Source organism: Neomonachus schauinslandi, chromosome 13, assembly GCF_002201575.2.
Source record: "Neomonachus schauinslandi chromosome 13, ASM220157v2, whole genome shotgun sequence".
Lineage (NCBI taxonomy): Eukaryota > Metazoa > Chordata > Mammalia > Carnivora > Phocidae > Neomonachus > Neomonachus schauinslandi.
This window is the reverse complement of record NC_058415.1, coordinates 55,431,239-55,455,070: the sequence shown is the minus strand read 5'-3', so window position 1 is coordinate 55,455,070 and position 23,832 is coordinate 55,431,239. Positions and strand designations below refer to the sequence as shown.

The following is a 23,832-nucleotide window of genomic DNA, read 5'->3' as shown; positions in this document are numbered from 1 at the left end:
AGAAAAGCTGGGGCAAGTCGAATGCATAGTGTGATGAGAGTTGCAGGAAAAGCAGATGTGTGGCTGAGCTGTGTTCACAGATGGTAAAGGGCTCTAAGGAAGCTGTGTGGCCCTCGGCTAATGGGAGAGGCACCGAGGACTTCCGGATGGAGAAGAAACGCCCTCAGCGTCAGGCTTCGGGAAGCTTCATCATGGGGGGTGGTGGTGGAAAGCAGCGTGGGCTCTAAGACACGGGGCACAGGGCTGGGTTGGGAGGGGGGACTTCCACCTGCCTCTCCCCGACCCCTACCTTGGCTCCGAGGCAGTTCTCAAAGTCCTTTTTCATGTCGGTCACGGCGACTTTGTCCTGAGGCCTTTTTGGTCCACTGCAGCAAGGCACGACCGTTCTCAAATTTAATTCCACAACCTGTCCACCCAAAAGAGAAGGAACTCAAGAAGTGACATCGTACCTTCGGAGAAAAAAAACGCAAGCTGGGCCACAGAACTGAAAACACCACAACCACAAAAACAAACTAAACCATCACATTCATAAACAAGGACTCTATGTTCTTTTTAATGCTTAAGGAATGAATTTCCAAAGATCAGGATGGGCACGTAACTGGCGTGGGACAGGCAGGAAGCCTTGTCACCTCCCAGAAAGACCAGGGTGTGTGCCCAGCTGCTGGCCAGCGTCTTCTATGCATCCGTCTTTGCAAAGCAGCTGATGCATCCTTTTTAATGGTAAGCTTCGTTTGAGATGGGCTTTCTACTAAAATGATACATAAACCATTGTACTTTTTTCTAAAATGATTTGGTAGGATGCTGCCATTCAGGCATCAATGCCAGGCAATGGGCCTGGGTCTGACTGCATATTACCGTCCCTCAAGTATACTGTGAAACGAAACCAGGCTCCCACATCTAGGTGACCCTCTGGGCTTGCCTGTCCAGGAAAATGTGGAATCAGTTTGCCCCCTAGAAAATGAATGAAGGTAAATCACTGGATAAACCAGAACTAACTGCTATGCTCTACCCCCATTTCTTTTTCATCTGCAGTGATGAGATGAGCCTTTAAACAGCCCTACTCCCTCTGGCGAAGCCATCTTCAAAGGTCTTCCACATTAGGGGAGTCAGTCAGTAGGTCAGAAATGGGGCGCCCACTCAACTTATTGGCCAGGAGAAAAGGAAGAAGTTATTTTATGTTTACAATTCCTTATCCTCTTAATTGTTTCAGTCTTTTAAAACCTTGTTCTTCTGTGATGACTTGGCAGTGACTAATTTCCTACAAGTACGCCCCCTCAGAAAAAAACATACACAACTAAAATCACAGCCTCAAGGAAAAGTAAACACACTCTCTCATACCTGGGCAAAGTCTGGGTCTTGAGAGGGGTCACTGAAATCCCGAAACATTCCTACAGCTTGAAGATACTTTTTCATCTGCTTTACTTTTTCTTCATCACGACCTAAATGGATGTTTTAAGAAATAACAAGTAACAGAGGTTAAGATGTCCTGGTGAGACGAATACCTCCACCAGCAGTCACACAAGGAAGGTGCATTTCGCTTACACACACACACCTAAATTTTGGCTGCTATTTCACCTTTCTGTCGAATATTCTGATTCTCTGGCTGATGCTGCTATTTACTGGGGGTCATTCACTGATCTGGTCTATTTTCTGAAGCAGATTCTGGTCCTACCTGTAAAAACTCCCCCTCTCTTTGGTCCTTGTCCTCCACTCAGAGGACCTCAGGCTTAGTACATCATCAGAGCACACCTTCATTGCCAAGATCACTTGCTTCCCGTCAAATAACCAGTAGTAGAAAACCAGTACAAACATCTAGGTTTCCAGAATACCTGAGCTCTTTCTACTGGCTGCACTGTGTCTATGTCATATTTCTGAAATCCCGACAACCATTTTGATTCCGCAGAGAAAAGGAAAAAACAAAAAACAAAAAACAAAAAACAACCCAATAAATGTGACCGTGTGCACTCCAAGGGGCAGAGGCAGAAAGCAACACTCTGATCCTCAGAGTTCCAGGAAGCCTAACCCAGGGCCTTCCGCTCTCACGGGTCTGCACTTACCCGTCTGCACCAGGTACTTGATGCTAACGTCATCAACCGGGAAGAAGGCAGCAGTCGCTCCATACTCTGGACACATGTTCGCAATTGTAGCTCGGTCAGCAATGGACAACTGGGGTACTCCTGGCCCGAAGAACTCCACAAATTTGCCCACTACCCCCACCTGGCGCAGATGCTGAGCAGCAGAACAAGAGAAAAGCTTGAGACTCGACAGCCCATCTTTAAAATGCAGAGCTAGCACTTTGTAATTCTTATAAACTAGCCTGGTGAGTAAACATAAAAAATAAACTGGCCCAACATATTTTTGATTACTTTAAAAAATAAAATTTAAAAAGTAATGTTAACTAAATATGGGGAATCTTGGATTGGATTCTGGAACAGAAAACAGTCATTACTGAAAAAATTGGAGAAGTTTCTAGTTTAGTTAATAGTGTTGTACCAATGTTCTTCATTTTGATTAATATACCATGGTTATGTGGGATGTAAACGTTTGGGGAAGTTGGGAGAAAGGTAACAGGAACTCTCTGTTTTACCTGTATTTACATCAACTCTCCTGTAAATCTAAAATTATGTCAAAACAATTATTACAAAAAAAAAAAAAAAGGAAAGAAAAAGTAATGCCCAAAACACAGATAACATTAATAGAAGTTTTCCAAAGTGAGAAGGACTTTTTCTCTCTAATGAGATCACTGGCAGCGCCTAGAAGTGCTAAAAATTAAATAAATTCTTTCACCCTAAACAGTCTTGCACTAGTAGAATTAATAAGGAAGAGGCTTGTTTTCAAGGGTATAATGAACAAATTTCCTGAACACAAGTACAAGTTCATTGTAACAGAAAGATCTAGCCAGTCTGACTCCCATCTCTTTTCCAGACATGCCATCAGCCAGGGCTGGGGCCTCCGTGGCTCACTTGGCCCTGCCTGAAGCCAGTCTCACCAGTGGTATGGACAGCCACACCGACAGGCTCTTCAGGTTACGTGGGCTTCTGCTAAATTCTGTGGGCAAGTCCTACATTATTCTACATTGGAAACAATGCACAGACCTCAATGCACAGACCTCTATGATAAGCTATAGTATTCAAATAAATACCATTCCAAATTCCATAGGGATTAAATCAAAGAGAAACATTTTTTGGACTTTAACAGAATAGTAGCTATCCCTAACACTCCAAGCCTCCTAACAACCAGAAAAAACTATGGTTGTGATAATAAAAAAATACACTTTTCTAATAATCTTGCAAAATGAAACTGCTCTCCTTTTGCAAAGCAAGCAAATCACACACACACAAAGAAAAGATTATTTCTTGCAAAAGCTAAAGAAAAAGGAAAAAAAAAAGTACTATTTCCAGCTTGGAGAAACATCTGTTACAATAATGTAACTTCAAATACAGAGAAGGGAATTTAAAAAGTCAGACATTAAATTCATAGAAACAGTTTGTTATTTACATAAAGAAGAACCATGTGGAAAAATGTAGTCAAAGTATAAACACGCTTGGGAATGAGTCTTACAACCTTGGGATAGCGGTTATTTCTAGGACTGTGGAGGATGGCTTTAGCCATAAATATTTCATTTTATTTCTTAAAAACTATACCCACAGGGAGAGCTCTGAAGCAAATGTGGCAAAATGTTACCATCTGTTAAGTCTAGGTGATGGCGCATATGAATGCCATTTTAACTTCTGTGTATTTGAACTCTTTCACACTTTCAAAATATTTTTTTGAAGAAAAGGAGCCATGCAGCCGAGGAAGAGTAAAATGAACATTAACTGTCTAAAACTTAACCACAGAACTCTCCCCTTATCTCATCTCTTTTTAAAAATCATCAACATCCTGTTTCCTAGAGCACATGGAAACCAAGAGGGACTCCATCGTGCATTTGCTCCCTGTCCTCTGTCCCCGAGACCGTCCAAGACCACGGAAGAGGCAGCATATCGTTACCTTGGTAATGGTGAGCACGATGTCAGTGGATGTCACCAGAGGGTGGGGACTTCCCACCAGCTTGTAGCCAATCACCTGTGGAAGCACCATGCTGATGGGCTGGCCCAGCATGACCGCTTCTGCTTCGATTCCGCCCACTCCTGCAAGGAAGGCATGACGGAAGAACGCTTTCAGCGTGCCTCACTATGTCCCTCAAGCATAATCTAACCCGCTACAGTGCTTTACTAGTGTAGATCTGGGGTCTATAAAGAACAGCTATCTTTTCTGGATTTCCCTCTACAGAATTTTTAACAAGTATTTCTCAGAATGTGGTCCCTAGAACACCTGTATCAAAATCCCCTTGATTCTACACCAAGTGGAGAATGGGGTTCGGGAGTCTCCACTTTTTAACAAACAGCTCAGGTGATTTGCATTTATTCTAAATGTCCCTAACCTTTATTCCGGTTCATTCTTCCAAACATTATTATTGAGTGCCTACTAGGTAGGCATCAGGTACTTTTCTAGGCACTGGAAATCCAGCAGTAAACAAAGTCATGCTCCCGGGATGTCATGGGATCAGTGGAAATCAAGCTACACACTATAGAACAGCATATATGGAATAGGAACCCGGAACGATACTCACCCCAGCCAAGGACACCCAAGCCATCAATCATGGTAGTGTGTGAGTCCGTGCCCACGAGGCTGTCTGGGTAATAAGAGCCATCGTGCTCGAATACCACTCTTGCCAAATACTCCAGATTTACCTGGTGGATGATTCCGGAGCCGGGGGGGATAATCCGCATGTTGCGAAAAGCCTGAGAACCCCACTAGAATCGAGAACAGAAAGCACACCATGAATACCCGCTGCGTTTCTCCGCAGCCCATCTCCTTGGCACCTCTCCTTGTACCCACGTATATAAAGAAACAACCAATGGAGCCAAACTCCGCCCGTACCTTTAAAAACTCAAATCGTTCTCTATTTCTTTCAAATTCCAGGTCTTGATTCTTCTGTAAACTGTCTGTCCTGTTCAGAGAGAAAAGCTAAATGTATAAATTTTAAGGCTTAAAATGTTACCAGTCGAACTTATAGGTGATAAACACACTGGCAATTTCGTCCACAGGCTTGCTGGGTGGTACTGATGCATTCATTCACACGGGACATGAGAGGGAATCGGCAAAAGTAAAAAGAATAATCATTATTTGCTTCAAGTGATCCCTACCACACCTTTAAACATGGTGAGTAGCAAACATTAAGTGAATTTAAGTTGAAACTAATCTAATCACAAAGCCTGACTTTTAGGAACAGATTCTAGACATTTGACTTGTGGAGTCGGCCAGATAAAGACAGGTAGGTGCTCCTTGGGCAAAAAAGGACTGGAAGCACTTAGCATTTACTCGACAAAGACCACATTCAGTTACCACACTGATTGTTTTCTCTAGGTGTGAACAGTCTCCGAGGTAAGTGTCAGTTGCTTTAATGGAATCAATTCCTGAGGGTGCCTTAGAGCAGGTGGCCACAGATTCTACCTCCACAGGCCAATTCCAGCCCAGTATCTATACATGTTTGGCCCTGAAGCAAGCCAATAGTTTCACAGTTTTAAAGGTTGTAAAAAAAAAAAAAAAAAAAGGATGCGTGGGCAGAGACAGTATGTAGGCAGCAAAACCTAAAATATTTACTACTGGTCCTTAAAAAAATGTGCTGATCCCTGATGTAGTGTATGGATGTCTGTGAGTGTGTGTATGTGTTAGCGAAAAGCAAAAGGTAAAGAGAAAGGAGAGATGCCAACATAGGGGAACAAGGTAGGATAAGAATGCTGCCCCCAGAACAGCAGAGCCTCTGGACCCTCTGGACCAGGTGTGGCTACCTCAAGGTATTCATCTCCTTCTCACTAGTACACTGAGGGCTCCATCCACATCCCCATTTCCAATGTCTTTGGGGCACCTGCATCGGGAATACCTCAGACACCACACAGTCAACTGGTCAGACCCTAATGCGTGAGCTTCCTTCCCAAATCTCATCCCCATCCCCATCTGTCCATATCATCTAATGACCTCCCCTCCCACCACTTAGTTTTTTACAACTATCAAAGCATTTATTCCAGAAATAGCCTAACTGGCTCCTGTCAGTCTATTCAGCCTACCTTTGTACCATCACCAGAATCCATTCTCTAAAACACAGATCATGACCCATCTGGAACCTGCCAGTGGCTTCCCATTTTCTATATGAAGTATGAATCCCTTGCTTTAAAAAACAAAGTCCTTCCATGTGACCTCAAGCTTCCTTTATAAGTCCTCTGCTATCTCCCGGTCCAAACTTTCTTTAGTTTCAGCCACACCGAAGCCCTCAAACTCTCCCAAATCTCACTCCCCTCACACTCCATTCTCTCCGTGTAGAGTGCCTTTTCCAGCGCTTCCCTCTTTGTAAACCCCCTTCAGGATGTGGAGCAAGTGATGCTCTTCGCAGAACCCTCTGGACTCCCCGGGTCAGGATGATTTGCTCCCTTCTCCGTGGTTACTACATTTACCAACCCTACTGAAGTCTTGTGTTCTTTAATTTCTCTCTTTTAAACTAACCTGTTTCTTCAACAAATACTCGCACACAGTAGGTCTGTTACATGGATTTAATTTTTAAAAAGGAAGGAAGGCATCTTGGGACACTGCTCTTAATCATATGCAGCCTCCCCTAGCTCTTCTACTTGGAACACTTGTGGACGACCAGTCAGGGTCCCTTTCCCTCTTGCCTCCAGCACTAGAAGGACATAAGAGCTTCTCCCAGCAGAAAAGCAGGGTTGGAAGGGCGACATTCACCCCGGAGAATGCTGGCAAAGTCAGTCTGACGTAAACAACGTATCCACAGGACAAGCAGAAGCCAGAAATGCTTAGGCTGTTTTAAGACAGGTTAATTCCGAGTAAAAACCCATTTACTCATTAAAACAAAACATCTTTTTTGGCTCAAATTAACAGTTCTAGTTCCTGGAATGAATAAATGGACCTAGAATTCGGATTTTTCTACCACTCAGAACTTCCCTAAATTCACCAATTGACAGAGCTTTTAATAAGTTCTCTGAATATGAATGGCCTCACGGACTAAAGAGGAAATTTCTCCTTAGTTACATAATTTGAATTCAGATTTGGACGTATGCCAAATTCTGAGTATTACATTTAATGGTACTCCAGAAATTCACAAACAGTATTTACAGAGGAGACAGTTTCCATACCCATGAACTCTAGTCAGAAATTGTTATGATATTCTTGTTGGGATTTTTTTTAAAGATTTTATTTATTTAAATAAAATAAAGAGAGAGACAGCAAGAGAGGGAACACAAGCAGGGGGAGTGGGAGAGGGAGAAGCAGGCTTCCCGCTGAGCGGGGAGCCCAACGTGGGGCTCGATCCCAGGACCCTGGGATCATGACCCGAGCCGAAGGCAGACGCTTAACCGACTGAGCCACCCAGGCGCCCCTTGTTGGGATTACTTTTAAAAAAAGGTTATTTTTAAGAAAACTTTGAAAAACTTTAATGAGTTAGGTAGACCTTCCATTCCTCAAAATGGTGAAGCCAATTATTATTATTCAAATCAGGCAAAGAGCTCAGAAATACTTAAATGAGAATATTTATCATCCAAGCACCCCTTCACAGTTTCTCTAGTTCATTTCTGGAAATAGCTGGAAATCAGCCCAAAGCACACAGTTCCACAGAAGTTGAGACATATCACATTTAATTCCTTACAAAAACGAAGAAAGAGACTGGGAGGTCAAATTGCAAAACCAAACTCGAGCAATAAAAACAAAACACCACCAGTGAAAACACTTCTAACAGAAATGTGGTCTTTAATTAAAAAAAAAAGTGTTTGCTAGATTTAGATATCAGTTTGGATCAAAGTCCTCCTCCCCTCCCCCCACCCCCAGACTTTGCTGTTTTCATAATAATGTTTTCAGTAGTGCAGTAAATGAAAAGGGTCCATAAAAAATTGAAACCGGAGTTGATGGACTTCAAGGTTTAAAGAGGAAAAACAAATTACAGTGAACTTCGTGATGACCCAGATTCCTACTGGCTTAATAAACTGTCAGGAGCTCTTTGAATTTTGAGTCAAAAGACTTCAGACTTTAAAACAATTCAATTCTGTCCCCACCAGTCCTTTCACCTTCCAGGCAATGAAATAAAGGTAAATCATCAACACCAGTGAGAATCTCCAAAAAACATAAAGTTGCCCCTGATTTTGTGAGGCTACTTTTATAACTTCTGAAGTGGGGTGTTAGGAAATATCCTTATTCTCAAATAGAATAACATTTTGTGTATGAATTTTTAATTCTTCCCTTTTGACACCAAACCACTAAATTGAGCTCATGTGATTTAAGGGGAAAAAAAAAACAAAAAAAAAAAACGACAAGTTGCCTAAGGATGAGGTTAGAGTCCAAAGGAAAGGGAACAGCTGCTGAGGATCTGTTTGTTCCAAGAACCATCAATTCCGGGGACAAAGCAGCTTTCTCTTTATCCTGAGTTTATCTGGTTTGGATATTGGCAACATTCATCTGAGAACAGCCAGTTACCACTGTTCTCTTGAGGCTGTATGGAGCCCACTTAAATCCACAAGGAAAGCAAGTATTTTTTTTTTCTTTGAATGGTTTGTTTCATACTCTTAAATGACTGTTTATTATAAAAAACATAGCTTATCGTCAAAATAAAGAACAGTTACAATCCCACAGATAAATCGTTTAGCAGTTTGTCACCTCTTTTCCAATCTTTTAATCTCTGTATAACTTTTCATCTAGCCGAGATCATGCTATACACACAATTTATATCTGGCTCATTGAGCTATGACACGAGCATGCGCCAAGTGTTATTAAACACTTTATAATGGTAAACCTAATAATTCACTTTAAGGACAGACCATAATTTAATAAATCATTCTCCTTTGTTGGACATTAAGAATGCTTCTAGGTTTCCATTATTATAAATAATACTTTGATGAATACTATTTAGTCATTAAGCTACTCCTGAATTTCCAGATTATCTATGAAGGGGTAATGCTCAGAAGTGGAAATTCTAGGACAAAGGATATGACAATTTCTAATACTCTTCACACATACTGCTTTCATCATTCCTAATTTATAATATTATTAGCAGTGTATAAAAGTGTCTCCCGCATGACACCTTTATGATTAATAATGTTTATTTTCTAATCTTAACTATATTGATAAGAGAAAATGGTATCTCAAGAATTTAATCTACTTTTTTATTACTTCTGAAGTTGAAAAGGATTTATATAGTGTTTACTGTTGCTTTTCTTTTTACTGTGAAATCTCCACTTTCCTCTGCCCATTTCTCTGCTGGGTTTTACCATTTTTTAATGGATTATACACACTTTATATATTAAGGATATTAACCCTTTGTCATATTTGTGGCAAATTTTTTTAAAGATATTTACTGTTAACTTTGAAGTCATTAAAACTATAGTTCTTTGTTCTTTTTTTGCTTCATCATTGCTTTTAAATTTAGAAAGGTCTTTCTCAAGACATTTGATACATACATACTTAAATTCTAAATTTTTTGATGATTTAATTTAAAAAATAGTAATGCTTTAATTCTCTAGCAAATAATTAATTTCCCTAGCACTGAATGTGGTATAGTTCTTTCTTTCCCCGCTCATAGTTGATAATAACTATTTAGTTATTCTTCTAGCAGTACCTGGTTGCCCTCCCTGTGTAATCCTACAGTTGCTTCTGCAACAGATGGAGTGTATTCCCCACCCCTAACTTGGGGCTGGACTGTGAGACTTGCTTTGATTAATGTCACTATGAGGAGAAGTGATTCTATGCCTGTCCTGATCTAAGCCTCATGAGATATTGTGGGTTCCCACTGTGATCACCAGATAGCTGCTTTCTCCTTCAACCTGGGCCCCAGAAGAAGTAAAAAGAAAAAACCCCATACATTTAAAAAAACAAACAAACAAACAACCTACTCCTCCCCCCCCCGCCAAATCTTCACTGGAAAATCTATAGTAAGTTTGAGTTTTTCTGAATACATCTTTTAAAGATTTTCTTCTTTTGTTTACCTACATACACACACAAAGAAGACCTGAACTGCAAGATTTTGCACAAAACAGAAAACCCAAGTATTCATCCTAATCTCTCACCTTCTGTTGAAATCCACCTGGATGGAATGATCAATTACAAGATCGGCAGGACAGATGGGGTTTATTTTCTCTGGATCTCCTCCTAACCTCTTCACAGCATCGCGCATGGCCGCAAAATCAACCACGGCTGGCACGCCCCTAAGAAAAGAAAGCATTAAGCAGAAGACAAAATCGTTGAACGAGCATCCTTGGATTTGTCAGCTTTGGCCTCCACTAACAACACTGGCCATGAGACAGTTTCATCAGTGGGGCGAACAATGGATGACTCAGAATAGTGGAAGCTTCTAAACACCTTTCCTTGAGCAGACATTGGTTGTAAGTGCCAAGATTGAGTGGTACCTCTACATGCAGTTTTGTCATTGCATTAAAGTTAACAACAAATAGGGTCTAAATAGAGACCATGGCAAAGCAGGCACTTAAAAACTCGGGAACTGTTACTGCCATGGCTGATTCCCGTTCACGTGGTGGGGTGACAAAGGCCTAGAGAAGATGCATGGATCAGACCTCCATCTTCAGACCAAATTTAAAGAAATGGATGTAATTCAGAGAAGTATGCTATGAATCAAATTTAGACTAGGTGAATCTTTCCTTTTTATTATTTTCGAGTATAAAATTTGTCCTCTAGAAAAATGAAATTTGGTCTCTAGAAGGAATAAAATAACATCATTTAAAAATGGAAAGGTAGTGTCTAAAAAAACCAGACCATGATGGGGAGTAAAGACTCCTGGGAATAGCAGCATGTGAACTGGGGCTTGTGACCTACAAGTCTCCCCTAAGGGGACAGCACATCACTGTTCTAAGGACAGCTGTTTTGAAACTGGCTATGTGGGTGATAGGATGAGAGGGACAGATGATTCTAAGAACGCTCTACTCCATGCTATTTCTTCCGCCTTCTGCTAGAATACTCAACACTGGGATCTCCAAGACCAAAGATGATGACCTTTGCCATTGGAAAAGGTGGAGTGACTACACATCCCAATGTGTCCAAGACAATGTCTTGCTGTCCAGGATAACAGACCCCTTACATTTTCAAAAGTGTCTGGATATTGGGTGATAAATTATACAGGCACTGTGTGTGTGCACGTGTGTGTGTGTGTGAGAAGCTTTCTCTAAAGGCTGACAAAGGAGGCAGTGAAGAGCAGAGTGAAGTGACATCAGGCTCACGTGAAGTCCTGCAGGATGACGCGGGCAGGCTTAAATGGCACTTCTATGTTCTTATGCTGCATGACATTCCAATTTAGGATATTTTCAATGTCATTTTTCTTCACCAAAAATTGATCACAGTTCCGAATGGCTGCCTCCAGGAGAACTCTGATAGAAAATGGTAAGCGTTCTAGGGAAAAAAGGAGAAAGCATAACAAAACCAACAAAAGCCATGAGATACCTTCTCATAAGAGCTATTTAAAGCCAATCTCTATATAAACTTGATACAAGGCCTCAGACTACTCTTCCAATAGGGAAAGAGGGGAAGTTTAAACTGATTTCCACAGCTTAAAATGTAAGCAGATCGAATGGGTTTAAGAGATATTTGGTACTAGAAAATATCCACAGACTAGGCAAAAATAAATATTACAGGTAATTCTTTCATAATAAATTGTTGCCTTACCTTGGATTCCAAAAACAGAGTTTCCCTTAAGTTATCATCAAAGAAGTCAATCTAGATATTTACTGTATTATGTGTTGGCAAGTAACACAAAGTAGTATTTCTTACGAAAACTAGTGTTTAAGAAATGAGAAAGTAACTCCTTTACAACTATTGTAATTAAGACCAAAGACAGCCCCATGCACCTTTCAAAGGAAACACAAGCCTAAACACCATGTAGGATGGCCCCTGGTGATGGGTCTGAGGATAAGACAATGATAATTCATAAGAAAAACTATTTATTTATAAAAGAAATGTTTTATCCTGATCTATGAAAATTATTCACCAATACTTTTTGGAAAAGATCAGAGTGCCAAGGTAGAAAAGCAGAGGGTTTGGAATAAAAAAGACCTGTTTTTGTCCAATTCTACTACACACATAGTTGTTTTTTGATCATGTCACTGACCCTCTCTGGGCCTCAGCTTCCTCAGGACTTCTTACATTCTATAAACATGACCTTATAGGTCATGTTATACAGATTAAATAATATAATATATATGTACAAACCCTCTATACTATAAATGTTACATAAATGTCACATGTATATAATCATTATTACTTAAAAATGGGCAATGTAAGAAAGATGTGTGTGTGTGTGTGTGTGTGATTTTGTGTGCTTAACTCAAGACCATTCGGCCATTTCTGCTACTCCCTCTCTCAACTCTCCTAAAGGCTAATTAATTACATAGCAAAGAAGATTCCTAACTGCTGTGAGAACATTTACATCAGAGAGCCATGTACCTACCATATCTTGAATCCTTCAATTTATTCAAATTGAAGAATTTCTTTCCTGGTTGTGCAGGATCCAAAGGCTCAACAAGGTGTGCAAATGGGTTGCTCATGATTCTTGATGGCCACGTGTCCCTGAAAAAAAAAAAGAGAGAACGTTTAATGTCTACTCTCAAAGCTGGATTTCACTTATTCTGAGGCGTGTTTGCCTTCTTTAACAATTATGGTACATGTTCACTTTAAGACATCACTTATCTTTTCAAAGTAGAAGGGCAGGACATACATGACGACAAGAATGATATCTCAGCAAATAAAATGGGCTTCTGTGAAGCTATTGCAAAAGCTAGCATTTGCCTCTCAAGAGAGCATAAAATCCTGAACGTCTTTTGTCTTATGCCTACAACTTTCCAACCTTATCCACTGATAAGATATGCTGTATCTCACGATAAATCCTGAATACATGAGCAGACTTCTGAGCTGGACTCCTGTCTTTCTTGACAGGAGGTAAAAGGTCCATAGCAGACGACACGCAATTGTCTAAAACGTGAACTTTGGAAGTGGGGGCTCAGAAGCAGCTATCTTCTGTTGTAACAGTCTCTGCAGCATTTGAAATAAATGTGTTAATACAAAGTCTTCCTGGTTCACTTTTGCACATGGTGGCAACAGAGTGTTGACATCAGGGAATCGGTTACTGCAGTGGGCATAAAGGCCCAAACTTCCCAGATATGTTTGGAGGAGACCCTCTACCCCAGCTTCAGGCAGGACTTAGGTATCTTTGTATAAATTATAAGCAGCAAACAAGGGAGGACACTGTTCCTGGCCTCCATCACAGATAAACAGCAATTTCAAATAACTGTACAACTCAAAGCAAAACACACTGGAGTAGGAGGTGGAAGACTTGCTTTCCAGTCCTACCCGTTGGGCAAAAATCCTCCAACCAATCCATTCCCCAATAGTCTTAATTTTGAGTTAAGAATATAATGTTTCTGGGGTGCCTGGCTGGCTCGGTCAGTGGAGTGTGCAGCTCTTGATCTCGGAGTTGTGGGTTCAAGCCCCACACTGGATGTAGAGATTACTTAAAAAAAAAATCTTAAAAAAAAATAGTAACATTTCCCCAATTAACCCAGGGGTTTTATGAATACTTAAATATTCAACATATTTTGGGGATGACTGATATGGAATGATCAACATGTTACCGTAAAATGAAAAAACACATGCGGGCATAAGTCGAGTGATATCACAGGTTCTGTTCTGGACCACCACAATACAGCAAATACCGCAATAAAGTGAGTCCACTGAAATTTTTGGCTTCCCAGTGCATATAAAAGTTTATACTGTATTCTATCAAGTGTTCAACAGTATTATGTCTAAAAAATAATGTATGGACTTTAATTAAAAAAAACCTTTATTGCTAAAAAAGCTAACCATCATCTGAGCTTTCAGCGAGTCATCATCTCTGACCATAGATCAGCATACCAAATGCAATAATGAGTAAGTTGGACGTATTATGAACATTATCACAATGTGACACAGAGACACGACGTGAACAAATGCTGTTGGGAAAATGGTGCCAAGAGACTTGCTCAATGCAGGGTTGCTGCAAACTCTCAATCTGTCAAAACCGCAGTGTTTGCAAAGCACAGTAAGATGAGGTCTGCCTGTACAGGAAATGACTGTTTTGGGGGGGATGAAAAGTGACAAGTGGTTCTTGTCTCCACAGACAGGCCCCTTTCTTCATTAAAACACAGAAGGGACTGGCTGCTGGGACAGGGGCCGGGAAGTCAAGACTGGGAGTAAGACTCAGTTTCCACTGTACATCCTTTCATATTGTGTGCCTTTTTACCCATGTGCACATATCACTTTCTGAAAACTAGTTACAGGTTTTAGAGAAATAGCTATTTATGCATGTACTAAGTCCAGTGCTAGGTGATTCTGGGGAGAGGCGCTGATCGAGAAGCAGCCCCTGCCTGCCTGGAGCCCGTGGTGCTGGAGGCCAGAGGACAAGCCAGACGTCTGTCATGGGCACCTGAGAACTCAGGGGGGAGTGTCTTTCTGCAAGTGTCTGTGCTAGGAATTCTTGCTCCTAGTTCCATGTGGCTTTTGCCATTTTGTCAAGGAGAGGGAAGCTACATGCCTTAATCTGGGGCAGTCGATTTCCTTCTCTAGGAATTCCTTCTCTAGTAACTGAAACTATAGAAAGGCCAGTAAGGGAAATTGGATATGCCCTAGGCCATCTGAGTTAGAATTACCCACGGATAGCTCTTGTTAAAAGTACGGAGATTCCTGAACCTCACCCCGACAGCTACTGAATCCGAACTGATGGGGGGGTGGAGCGTGGGAAAGCAGGAGTCACAGTGTTTAATCTCCAGGTGTTGGTGACACACGTTCAATTTGAAAATCATGGCTGGAGCCTGGAGGGCCAGGGGATGAACCGCCCCTTAATGCAGGAGGCAGTGAAGTACCAAGGAAGGTGTATGTTTGCCAGGGGAAGGGGATCACAGCCAAAATGCCTCCACGGAGAGGGAGGGGACCGTACAGCAGCGAAGCTGCCCGGGGACCAGGAGGCCTGGGGATGGCGGCCGCTCGGTTCCAGCCCCGAGCGCATGCAGGAAGGCCTAGACCCGTGTCGACAGATCATCCAATCTTTCAAGCAAGTCTGGCAGTCTGGATTTCTACATGAACTCTCTTGATTTAGAAATGCTGGTAATTTCTAGGGGCGCCTGGGTGGCTCAGTCGTTAAGCGTCTGCCTTCGGCTCAGATCATGATCCCAGGGTCCTGGGATCGAGCCCCGCATCGGGCTCCCTGCTCCGCGGGAAGCCTGCTTCTCCCTCTCCCACTCCCCCTGCTTGTGTTCCCTCTCTTGCTGTGTCTCTCTCTGTCAAATAAATGAATAAAATCTTTAAAAAAAAAAAAAAAGAAATGCTGGTAATTTCTAAACGACTGTGTGGGCTTGCCGCGTGACGGCCAAACTGAACACGCCTGTGGGCGCTGTGTGACCCGTGGACCGACCTCGGCGGGCAGAGGTTTTGGACTGGAGGACAGCCGGGTCACCAGAGACAGAAAACTCGGGTAGAGAACTACGGGAAGGGAGGAGGCGAGAGGTAACCTGCGTGGGCCACCGGGAGGTGGCTGCTGAGTCACTGAATTGCCCCCTTTGAGGGGAGAGCGCACTCAATGCCACATAGATTCGGGAGATTTCTTACTCGTAGCCACTAAATGAGGAGCCAGTCAGGAGGAAGAAAACCTGCAAATACGCAGTTTAGTAAGAAATGCGTTGGCCTGTCTGCAGAAGTTTACCAATCTGTGGGCTCAGAAAACAAGACTAAGAATTCCACTGCCTGGAATTTTGAAGGTGTAAACTGAAAAAGGCAATCATCCTATTCTCCCTTTGATTTCTTACTGATGCCACTGCCCCCAGACTTAACTTTTCCACCCCAAACAGTAGCAACTGCCGCAGTAAAACTGCTCTTTTGCCTGCCCGGGAAATGGATCAAGAGAAGAGTGTCTCCACTGAGGCTGGGGGCCAGGTGAGAATCTCCACAGCCACAGGAAGTGGCGGGAGACCCTGGCAGACCCGGGCAGGGTGGGTCACTCACATCTTTCAAAAGCCTCGAGGCTCTGAATCATCCCTCTCCGTCAAACCCTTCCCTCTGCTTTGTTCCTGCCTTTTTTCTGTTTTACCTAATCCCCATTCAGTACTCCTAAAAGGGAGGCCTGAACAAACAGAGACAGTCATTGTGGATTTTTTGGGAGAGGGTGGAGTGTTATCCTAGTTTTTTTTTTTTTCTTTTTTGGGGGAAGGGTTAGTGTGCATGGAAATCTGCTTGGGTGCTACCTGTTCTGTTCCACAGAATAAGATAGGATTGGGGCGCCTGGGTGGCTCAGTTGGTTAAGCGACTGCCTTCGGCTCAGGTCATGATCCTGGGGTCCTGGGATCAAGCCCCGTATCGGGCTCCCTGCTCCGAGGGGAGCCTGCTTCTCCCTCTCCTTCCCACTTGTGCTCTCTTGCTGTCTCTCTCTCAAATAAATAAAATCTTTTAAAAAGAGAGAGAGAGGGCGCCTGGGTGGCTCAGTCGGTTAAGCGTCTGCCTTCGGCTCAGGTCATGATCCCAGGGTCCTGGGATCGAGCCCCGCATCGCGCTCCCTGCTCAGCCGGAAGCCTGCTTCTCCCTCTCCCACTCCCCCTGCTTGTGTTCCCTCTCTCGCTGTGTCTCTCTCTGTCAATTAAATAAATAAATAAAATCTTTAAAAAAAAAGAAGAAGAAGATAGGATTGCATGGAGGCAAAGGAAAAAAAAAGAGGAAAAGACAAAAGAAATTTAAAAAAAAAAGTTAAGAAGGGGAAATGCTATCTGTTGGAGAACATTTGGAGCTTGTGCCTCACGAACACTTGTGTTCAGAACCATCGGACGGCTGAGCATTATTTGCCCTGGCCTGTGAATCAAGTAGGACACGCGATCAGTGCTTATATAAAAGGAATTTAAAAAAAGACACTGCACTGTATTTGAAACCCTTCACTACACCTAGCTCACACTCTTTAAAATCAGGAGAATTATTTGGTTGAGAAACAGTGTCTTTTGAAGCTAACCCATCCTGAAATACAAGCTGGGTGACTTGTCCAGGGTCATGATGCCCTCAGGTACATCTTGTGCACGGATGCAAGGAAGAGTGGGCATGGGGAGAGAGTACTGAACGCCAGAGTTTTAAAGTAAATTACTAAAAATACTAAACATTAGGCACAGGCGGACAGATCTGAGACATTTAACAAATGAACCATGCTGTCGGTAAAAAAGGCACAGGGAGTTCAGAGCCATGGTTCCTCCCCAACCACAGTCTTGCTGCCAACCACCCTTTGGTCTCAATTCTGGACACCTGCAAGTGACTTGGAGAGGCATCATCATTTGTGCTTATGTTGCACAGCATTAACACCCACCCCCAATGCCCTCGGGACACCTTGTCCTAGGTGCTGTGGAGGTGATGAGACAGAATCAGGGAATGTTGAGCCTTCTGGAAAGAACCTTAGAGATGCCATGGCATTTTCCTGACCAGGAAACAGAGGCCTCCAGAAAGAAAGAGGACACTGGATTGATGAGTGGTAGACCTAGGAAGAAAATACAGCTGATTTTTCTCTCCAGTGAAATGCAAATTTCTGGCAGGGGGGAAAAAAGAATGTTACAATCCTTCAAAAGTAAAGTTGGAAAAAGTACCACTTAGGCACTTTCACATATCACAGTCTTCTGGCACTTCTGTGAGCTGGTTCTCTAAGCACTGACTGAGCCTTCCATGTGGCTCAAAATTCCAGAGAACTGACTGACAGCTACACTTTGGGGAAGCAATGTAGGGCTAAGTTTTTAACAATCTGCCCTGGGTGACTGAGTTTATTCTGAGAGGCAGAAGAGTAAGGGCAAATAAATTTTACTGATCTAAATATCAAACATATAATTCCTTACTCAGATTCAATATAAGAAATGTGAGCAAAGACTCACGTTAATATAGGTGGAATAGAAAAAGTTGCAGAATAACATATATTACTAGAATCTAATTTAAGTTAAAAACGTCAAGACTATTAGTATATATTCATTCATGTACACACATACCATCATACATGTAAATGAATACGGAAAGAAAGATCTAAAATAAAGTTAACGTTGATTATCCCTAGATAGAAGAAAGAATACATTGTGTAAAGGGCGGAGTGGGGTGGGGTGGGGAGGACTTTTAACCTCTGAATAGAATCCAAGTTTTGTTTTCCATAAGCATGCTTTCATTTGTCACTTACTTTAAAAAAGCTGGAGCAGTCGTTTTCAATTTTCACATAAATACCTATAGAGGATATTTCATACAGGAAGAAACAGTGTCTCTATAAAATGAAAACTTGACATCCTGGGCAGTATCTTTCTGAAAGGAAGATAGAACAGTTCCTAAAGTTCCTGGAACCACAGTACACAGTTCTTTCTTTAATAATGTCTGATGAGGATTTATTTAAAAGTAGATATGTGACTACTACTCTTTAGAGAAACCTGTTCTGTTCCCCAAACTATGTCCTTCATCACCACTGACGCAGTGCAATGGTTCTGAGAGAATCCAGGAATGGTTCATATTTAACTTCAGATGGACCAGTTGCATACTACAGACAGGTCAGACGTGATCAATCCAAGCGGGACCCCTTCCTATTCGCCACCCTCTCCAGCCCCCTCTCCGCTTCCCCCCTCCCCCAACAATCCCAGCAGGAGACCGAACCTGCTGCAGTTATCAAAAATACTATAGTAAGAAATAGATGATCATTGCAGAAACATTAGAAACATAAACAAAAAGAAGAAAATAAAAGTCACCATTGGAGTTTGGAGTTTGACTTAACATGACTTTTAAAAGGATTTGGATTTCTTTAAAAAATGGATTAGCCATCACACTGTTTTGTGATGTTTTGCTTTTTTTTTTCACTCAGTACATCTTTATCAGGCCATCATGTGATATTTTATATCACTTTTAACTGCACTATAAAAATCTTTCAGATATACAACAATTTACTTAAATCTCTTATTATTAAAATACTTAGTTTGTTTCCAAGTATTAACATTCAAACAATGCTGCAACTTTGGACCCTCTTCTTTGAGTAGGTCCTCAATCCATTTCCTCAATATAAATTCCTAGCTTTTGGTTCCTGGAAGTAGGACAGCTGGGAGAAAGGATTTGCATGTCTCCATTCTGTTAAACATCACCACGTGGCCCGGGAAAGGCTGTGCCTATTCAGGACCCTTCTCTGAGGGCAGCGAATGCAAGTGCCTCAACCAGGCAACGTAATTCTGTGTTACTTTTTGCCAAATTGAGAGATTAAAAAGCTAATCTTGGGGCATTTCTTTAATTGCTAGTGAGGGTGGATACTTTTTCATCTGTCTCTTCACCATGTGAATTTCTTCTTTCGTGAACTGTCTGCCCAAGTTGGCCTCCGGTGACCAAATGTTCTTATCTCTGAGAAGGACTTGACTGAGTTATTAATGTGGCTAAGACATGTAACCCTGGAGAGGCAAGACAGCCATGCAGGGAGCCCGAAACTCTGATGGGGCCCTAAATTTTACTCCACGCTGAGATACATCATGAACCAGGTTGGTTATAGCAAGGTGAGCGGCCCCTTTAGCTTAAATCATGGGCAAAATCCCCATTTGGTTCAGCGAGCTCTGCTATCTTGTTACTCAGACTGAACTTCCAAGCCCAGACAGCAATTGTACAGATGGGTTTTGATGTGGGAAATAAAGGCAGAAGAAAAATTATTAGATTTCCTTACTGTCTACAGCCCATTGACAAGTCTTTGAAACAGGCAGAGTGACATTCTTCCAGGGATTCAGCTCCCTTGATGTTGACACTTTGCTAAGGGCAAGAGGCAATCTTAGCCCAACCCGCAGGATCCTGTAAGTCTACTTTAACATATAAAAATTCCTTTGGGAACTTCCTTTATCTCTACCCCCCTCCCCCCAGATACATGTTGGAAATCATCCTCCAAGCATATGACCCACCGATATATATCTGAAAGGTCTCATGACTGAGTTTTTACTAAACAATATTAAATGACCTTTCTCAGCAATAGATAAGCCCCCTCAGGATCCCGGGAACGTTGTTTCCAAAATACCTGGGAGGCTTACACTATCCCTACCCCCCTCCCAACTTGCAAGTTTATAATGGGCGGCTCCTCATGGCCCCAGTGTAGCTCTTCCTGCCCACGGGCCCTGCTCCCCGTGCTTTAATAAAACCACCTTTTTGCAAGGTGCAAAGCCGTCTCAAGAATTCTTTCTTGGACGTCAGCTTCGAACCCTAACGTCTTTCCTACATCAGGTTGCGTGTGGGAGACTGAGTTCCGAGTCTGGGCAGCGCACCGCTAACCCATCACTCTTGCTAGAACATCTCGGACCGCACACCTGGCTGGCAGTGAATGCTACACCATGATGCTCTTCCGGCACAGCCAGATTTGTAGAAATGCATGGAAAAATCGACTAACTTCAGCTAAATGCCAGTGACCAGATACAGTAAGATTCATCTCTTTGAGTCACTTTCCAGCCTTCGGAGTATATCAATCCAAGGTTTAGCTGCTTCTGTTGTCAGAGTTGAATCCTCTTAGGTTATCTTATGATAGAGAAAGAAGCACAGATATGAATGGGCTCCGCAACCAACCTCAGGATGTCCAGGCACGAGCAGGAAGGAGCGGAGGAGAAGGGTAATCCTGAGCAGCAAAACTCCTGCCAGTGGTGGGGTGTGGAGGACAGAAGATTTGTGGATTTTGGGGAGGGGTGGAGAGTGTGTGTATCAGTTTCCAGGAGAGCTTGTACAGTTTGAAAGAGTTTGTAGGTGATTAGTCGAGAATGGTCTAAAGTACAATCAATACATCCTCCGAATAGTTTATTTATTTAGGATATCCAAAGACACACGAGAGTAGATTTTTAAAATCTATGCCAACAACAGAAAGAGGTTTTCTTTTCTATTTCGTGTGGCTACCCATCTCTCTTCCTCTCACATTTTCCTAAGTATACCCATCCTGAATTTTCACGGCTTCCAACTCTAAAGTTAAGGTCACTGCATCTCTAGAGTTCACTTCAGTTCACTATAAGGAGTAGCTGTGCTTCATTTCTTTTCTGTTTAAAGAGAAATTAATTGGTCCCACTCCCAAACTGACTGTTGTGTATCTAAACATCATGCTACTTATAAACAATTTTTTGTCAAAAGTGAGATTCCAAGGATGTCTGTGTAAGCGTAAGGAAGACTGAGGTCAGAACCATGCAGGCCGGCAAACCACCATGGCTTGTCAACTGGATTTTTTACACAAAGTGGAGAACTAGAAAGATTAGTTCTTTGCTTTATTTGATGTAGCTGCATCTGGAAACCTGGAATAACTAAATATCTCTGGATTTTCCCAGAGACCAGGTCACCTCTTTGATCCTGCTAGCTATTCGTAGATTAAACACACACACACATACACAGAGAGAGAGAGAGAGAGAGAGAGAGAGAGAAATCTCTTAAATGGGACACTTGTAACCAAAAGAATTTTGAATGAGAAACCCTAAGAACAATTGTCTATTTGGGGAGAGAATAAAAAAAGAAAAAAAGTAGTACATAAGGAGGGTCTTGCAGAAAGGAATAGCTTTATAACTAACCAAATCTATTAACACGTCTCTCTTGAGCACTAATTATATGCAAGGTGCACTCTACGCTGTAGAACATGAATAAGACTCCGCCTTCTATATCAGAAACTTTTGCCATTATACAATGACTTGTCTTATTTTTGCTAAATTTTTAAATTATCAGTTTATTTTCACTTATTCTTCTTCTCATCCTAGACAACTGCCCAGAAGGCTCCACATATATTCCTAGATTTTTAAAAAGAGCTGTTAACAGTTTTGAAATGATTGAGCTCCATTCTGAATGAACCATATAACCTTTCTGTGCCTCAGTTTCCCAATCTGTAATATAAGTTTAGCCAACGATCCTAAAAAAAGTCCCTTCTTTATTTTATTATGTTAATCATCATACATTACATCATTAGTTTTCGATGTAGTGTTCCATGATTCATTGTTTGCATATAACACCTAGTGCTCCATGCAGAACGTGCCCTCTTTAATACCCATCACTGGGCTAACCCATCCCCCCACCCCCCTCCCCTCTAGAACCCTCAGTTTGTTTCTCAGAGTCCATAGTCTCTCATGGTTCGTCTCCCCCTCCGATTTCCCCCCCTTCATTTTTCCCTTCCTACGATCTTTTTTTTTTTAACATACAATGTATTATTTGTTTCAGAGGTACAGGTCTGTGATTCATCAGTCTTACACAATTCACAGCGCTCACCATAGCACATACCCTCCCCAATGTCTATCACCCAGCCACCCCATCCCTCCCAACTCCCACCACTCTACCAACCCTGTTTGTTTCCTGAGATTATGAATTCCTCATATCAGTGAGGTCATGTGATACAGGTCTTCCTCTCATTGACTTACTTCACTTAGCATAATACCCTCTAGTTCCCACCCACATTGCAAATGGCAAGATTTCGTTGGGTTTTTTTGATGGCTGCATAATATTCCATTGTGTGTGTGTGTGTGTGTGTGTGTGTGTGTATACCACATCTTCTTTATCCATTCATCTGTTGATGGACAACTTGGCTCTTTCCATAGTTGGGCTATTGTGGACATTGCTGCTATAAACATTGGGGTACACGTACCCCTTCGGATCCCTACATTTGTATCTTTGGGGTAAATACCCGGTAGTGCAATTGTTGGGTCGTATGGTAGCTCTATTTTCAACTAAAAAAGTCCCTTCTAAGTGAAAAAAATTCTATGATTCATTCACTCATATTCAACACATATTGATATTAACCATCCAATATGTGCCAGGAACTGTTTTAGGCACTGGGGATATACCCAGGAACCAAAGTGACGAAGTCCCTGCTCTTGTGATGCTTCCATGAGGAGGGAGGGGAGTAGGGGAGGGAGAAAGACTATACAACTAAAAAGATACACAAACAGAATGTCAGAGCGTGACCAGCTCTGTGGATAAGCAGGATGAGGCCAGTTATGGAGTGTTGGGCCGCAAAGGATACTGGGAGATCAAAGGAGGTCTCACTGATACGGAGCCACTTGAGCAGAGCCTTGAAGGAAATGAGGGGACAAGCTATCGACGATCTGGAGGAGGGGTGAGATCATGTGCAAAGGCCCTGAGGTGGGTCTGAGGGAAGGCACGAAACCAGAGTAGGGTGAGTGAGGGCAGAAAAGGAGAGAAGGTGTAGAGGCAGCAGAATTGGCCACTGTAGGGGCACCTGGGTGGCTCAGTTGGTTAAGCGACTGCCTTCGGCTCAGGTCGTGATCCTGGAGTCCCTGGATCGAGTCCCGCATCGGGCTCCCTGCTCGGCAGGGAGTCTGCTTCTCCCTCTGACCCTCCCCCCTCTCATGTGCTCTCTCTCTCATTCTCTCTCTCAAATAAATAAATAAAATCTTTAAAAAAAAAAAAAAAGAATTGGCCACTGTAGGAACTGTGACTAAAGACAAACTAAAGACAGCAGCAGGACTGTTCTAGTTTTACACTTGGTTTAAATTGTAGATTTCCAAAATCAGAATTTGTTAAAGTTTGATACGAAATTAAGTCATAACATGAAAATACGAGATGGCATTGAAAAAGTAGCTACTTCCTGAAATCTAACCCTTCTGTTTCCTTGAACTTCATTATTAAGTAACACTGGAAATTTTTAACGATGTACCATAAAAATGATCATGACTCACTCAGCAGATGTATACAGCAACCACTGCCAAAGGCAACAGTGAGGATGTGGGGACACGGGCCATGGCCACTGCACTGTCTGATCCAACAGCCCCTGTCTCATTGAGT

At 42.2% G+C, this 23,832-nt stretch overlaps 1 protein-coding gene across 1 annotated transcript in view; it reads right to left on the bottom strand.

Annotated features, from left to right (window-relative positions):
• ACO1 (aconitase 1) overlaps positions 1-23,832 on the bottom strand; it is a 53,664-nt gene that overhangs the window by 19,034 nt on the left and 10,798 nt on the right. The window contains exons 2-10 of the mRNA XM_021691271.1: positions 12,491-12,609; positions 11,268-11,436; positions 10,104-10,241; positions 4,924-4,993; positions 4,613-4,796; positions 3,991-4,130; positions 2,058-2,229; positions 1,339-1,439; positions 290-406 (exon numbers count right to left, since the gene is read on the bottom strand). Coding sequence (XP_021546946.1) covers positions 290-406; positions 1,339-1,439; positions 2,058-2,229; positions 3,991-4,130; positions 4,613-4,796; positions 4,924-4,993; positions 10,104-10,241; positions 11,268-11,436; positions 12,491-12,587 — 1,188 coding nt within the window. The 5' untranslated portion in view covers positions 12,588-12,609. The remainder of the gene's footprint in view (positions 1-289; positions 407-1,338; positions 1,440-2,057; positions 2,230-3,990; positions 4,131-4,612; positions 4,797-4,923; positions 4,994-10,103; positions 10,242-11,267; positions 11,437-12,490; positions 12,610-23,832) is intronic.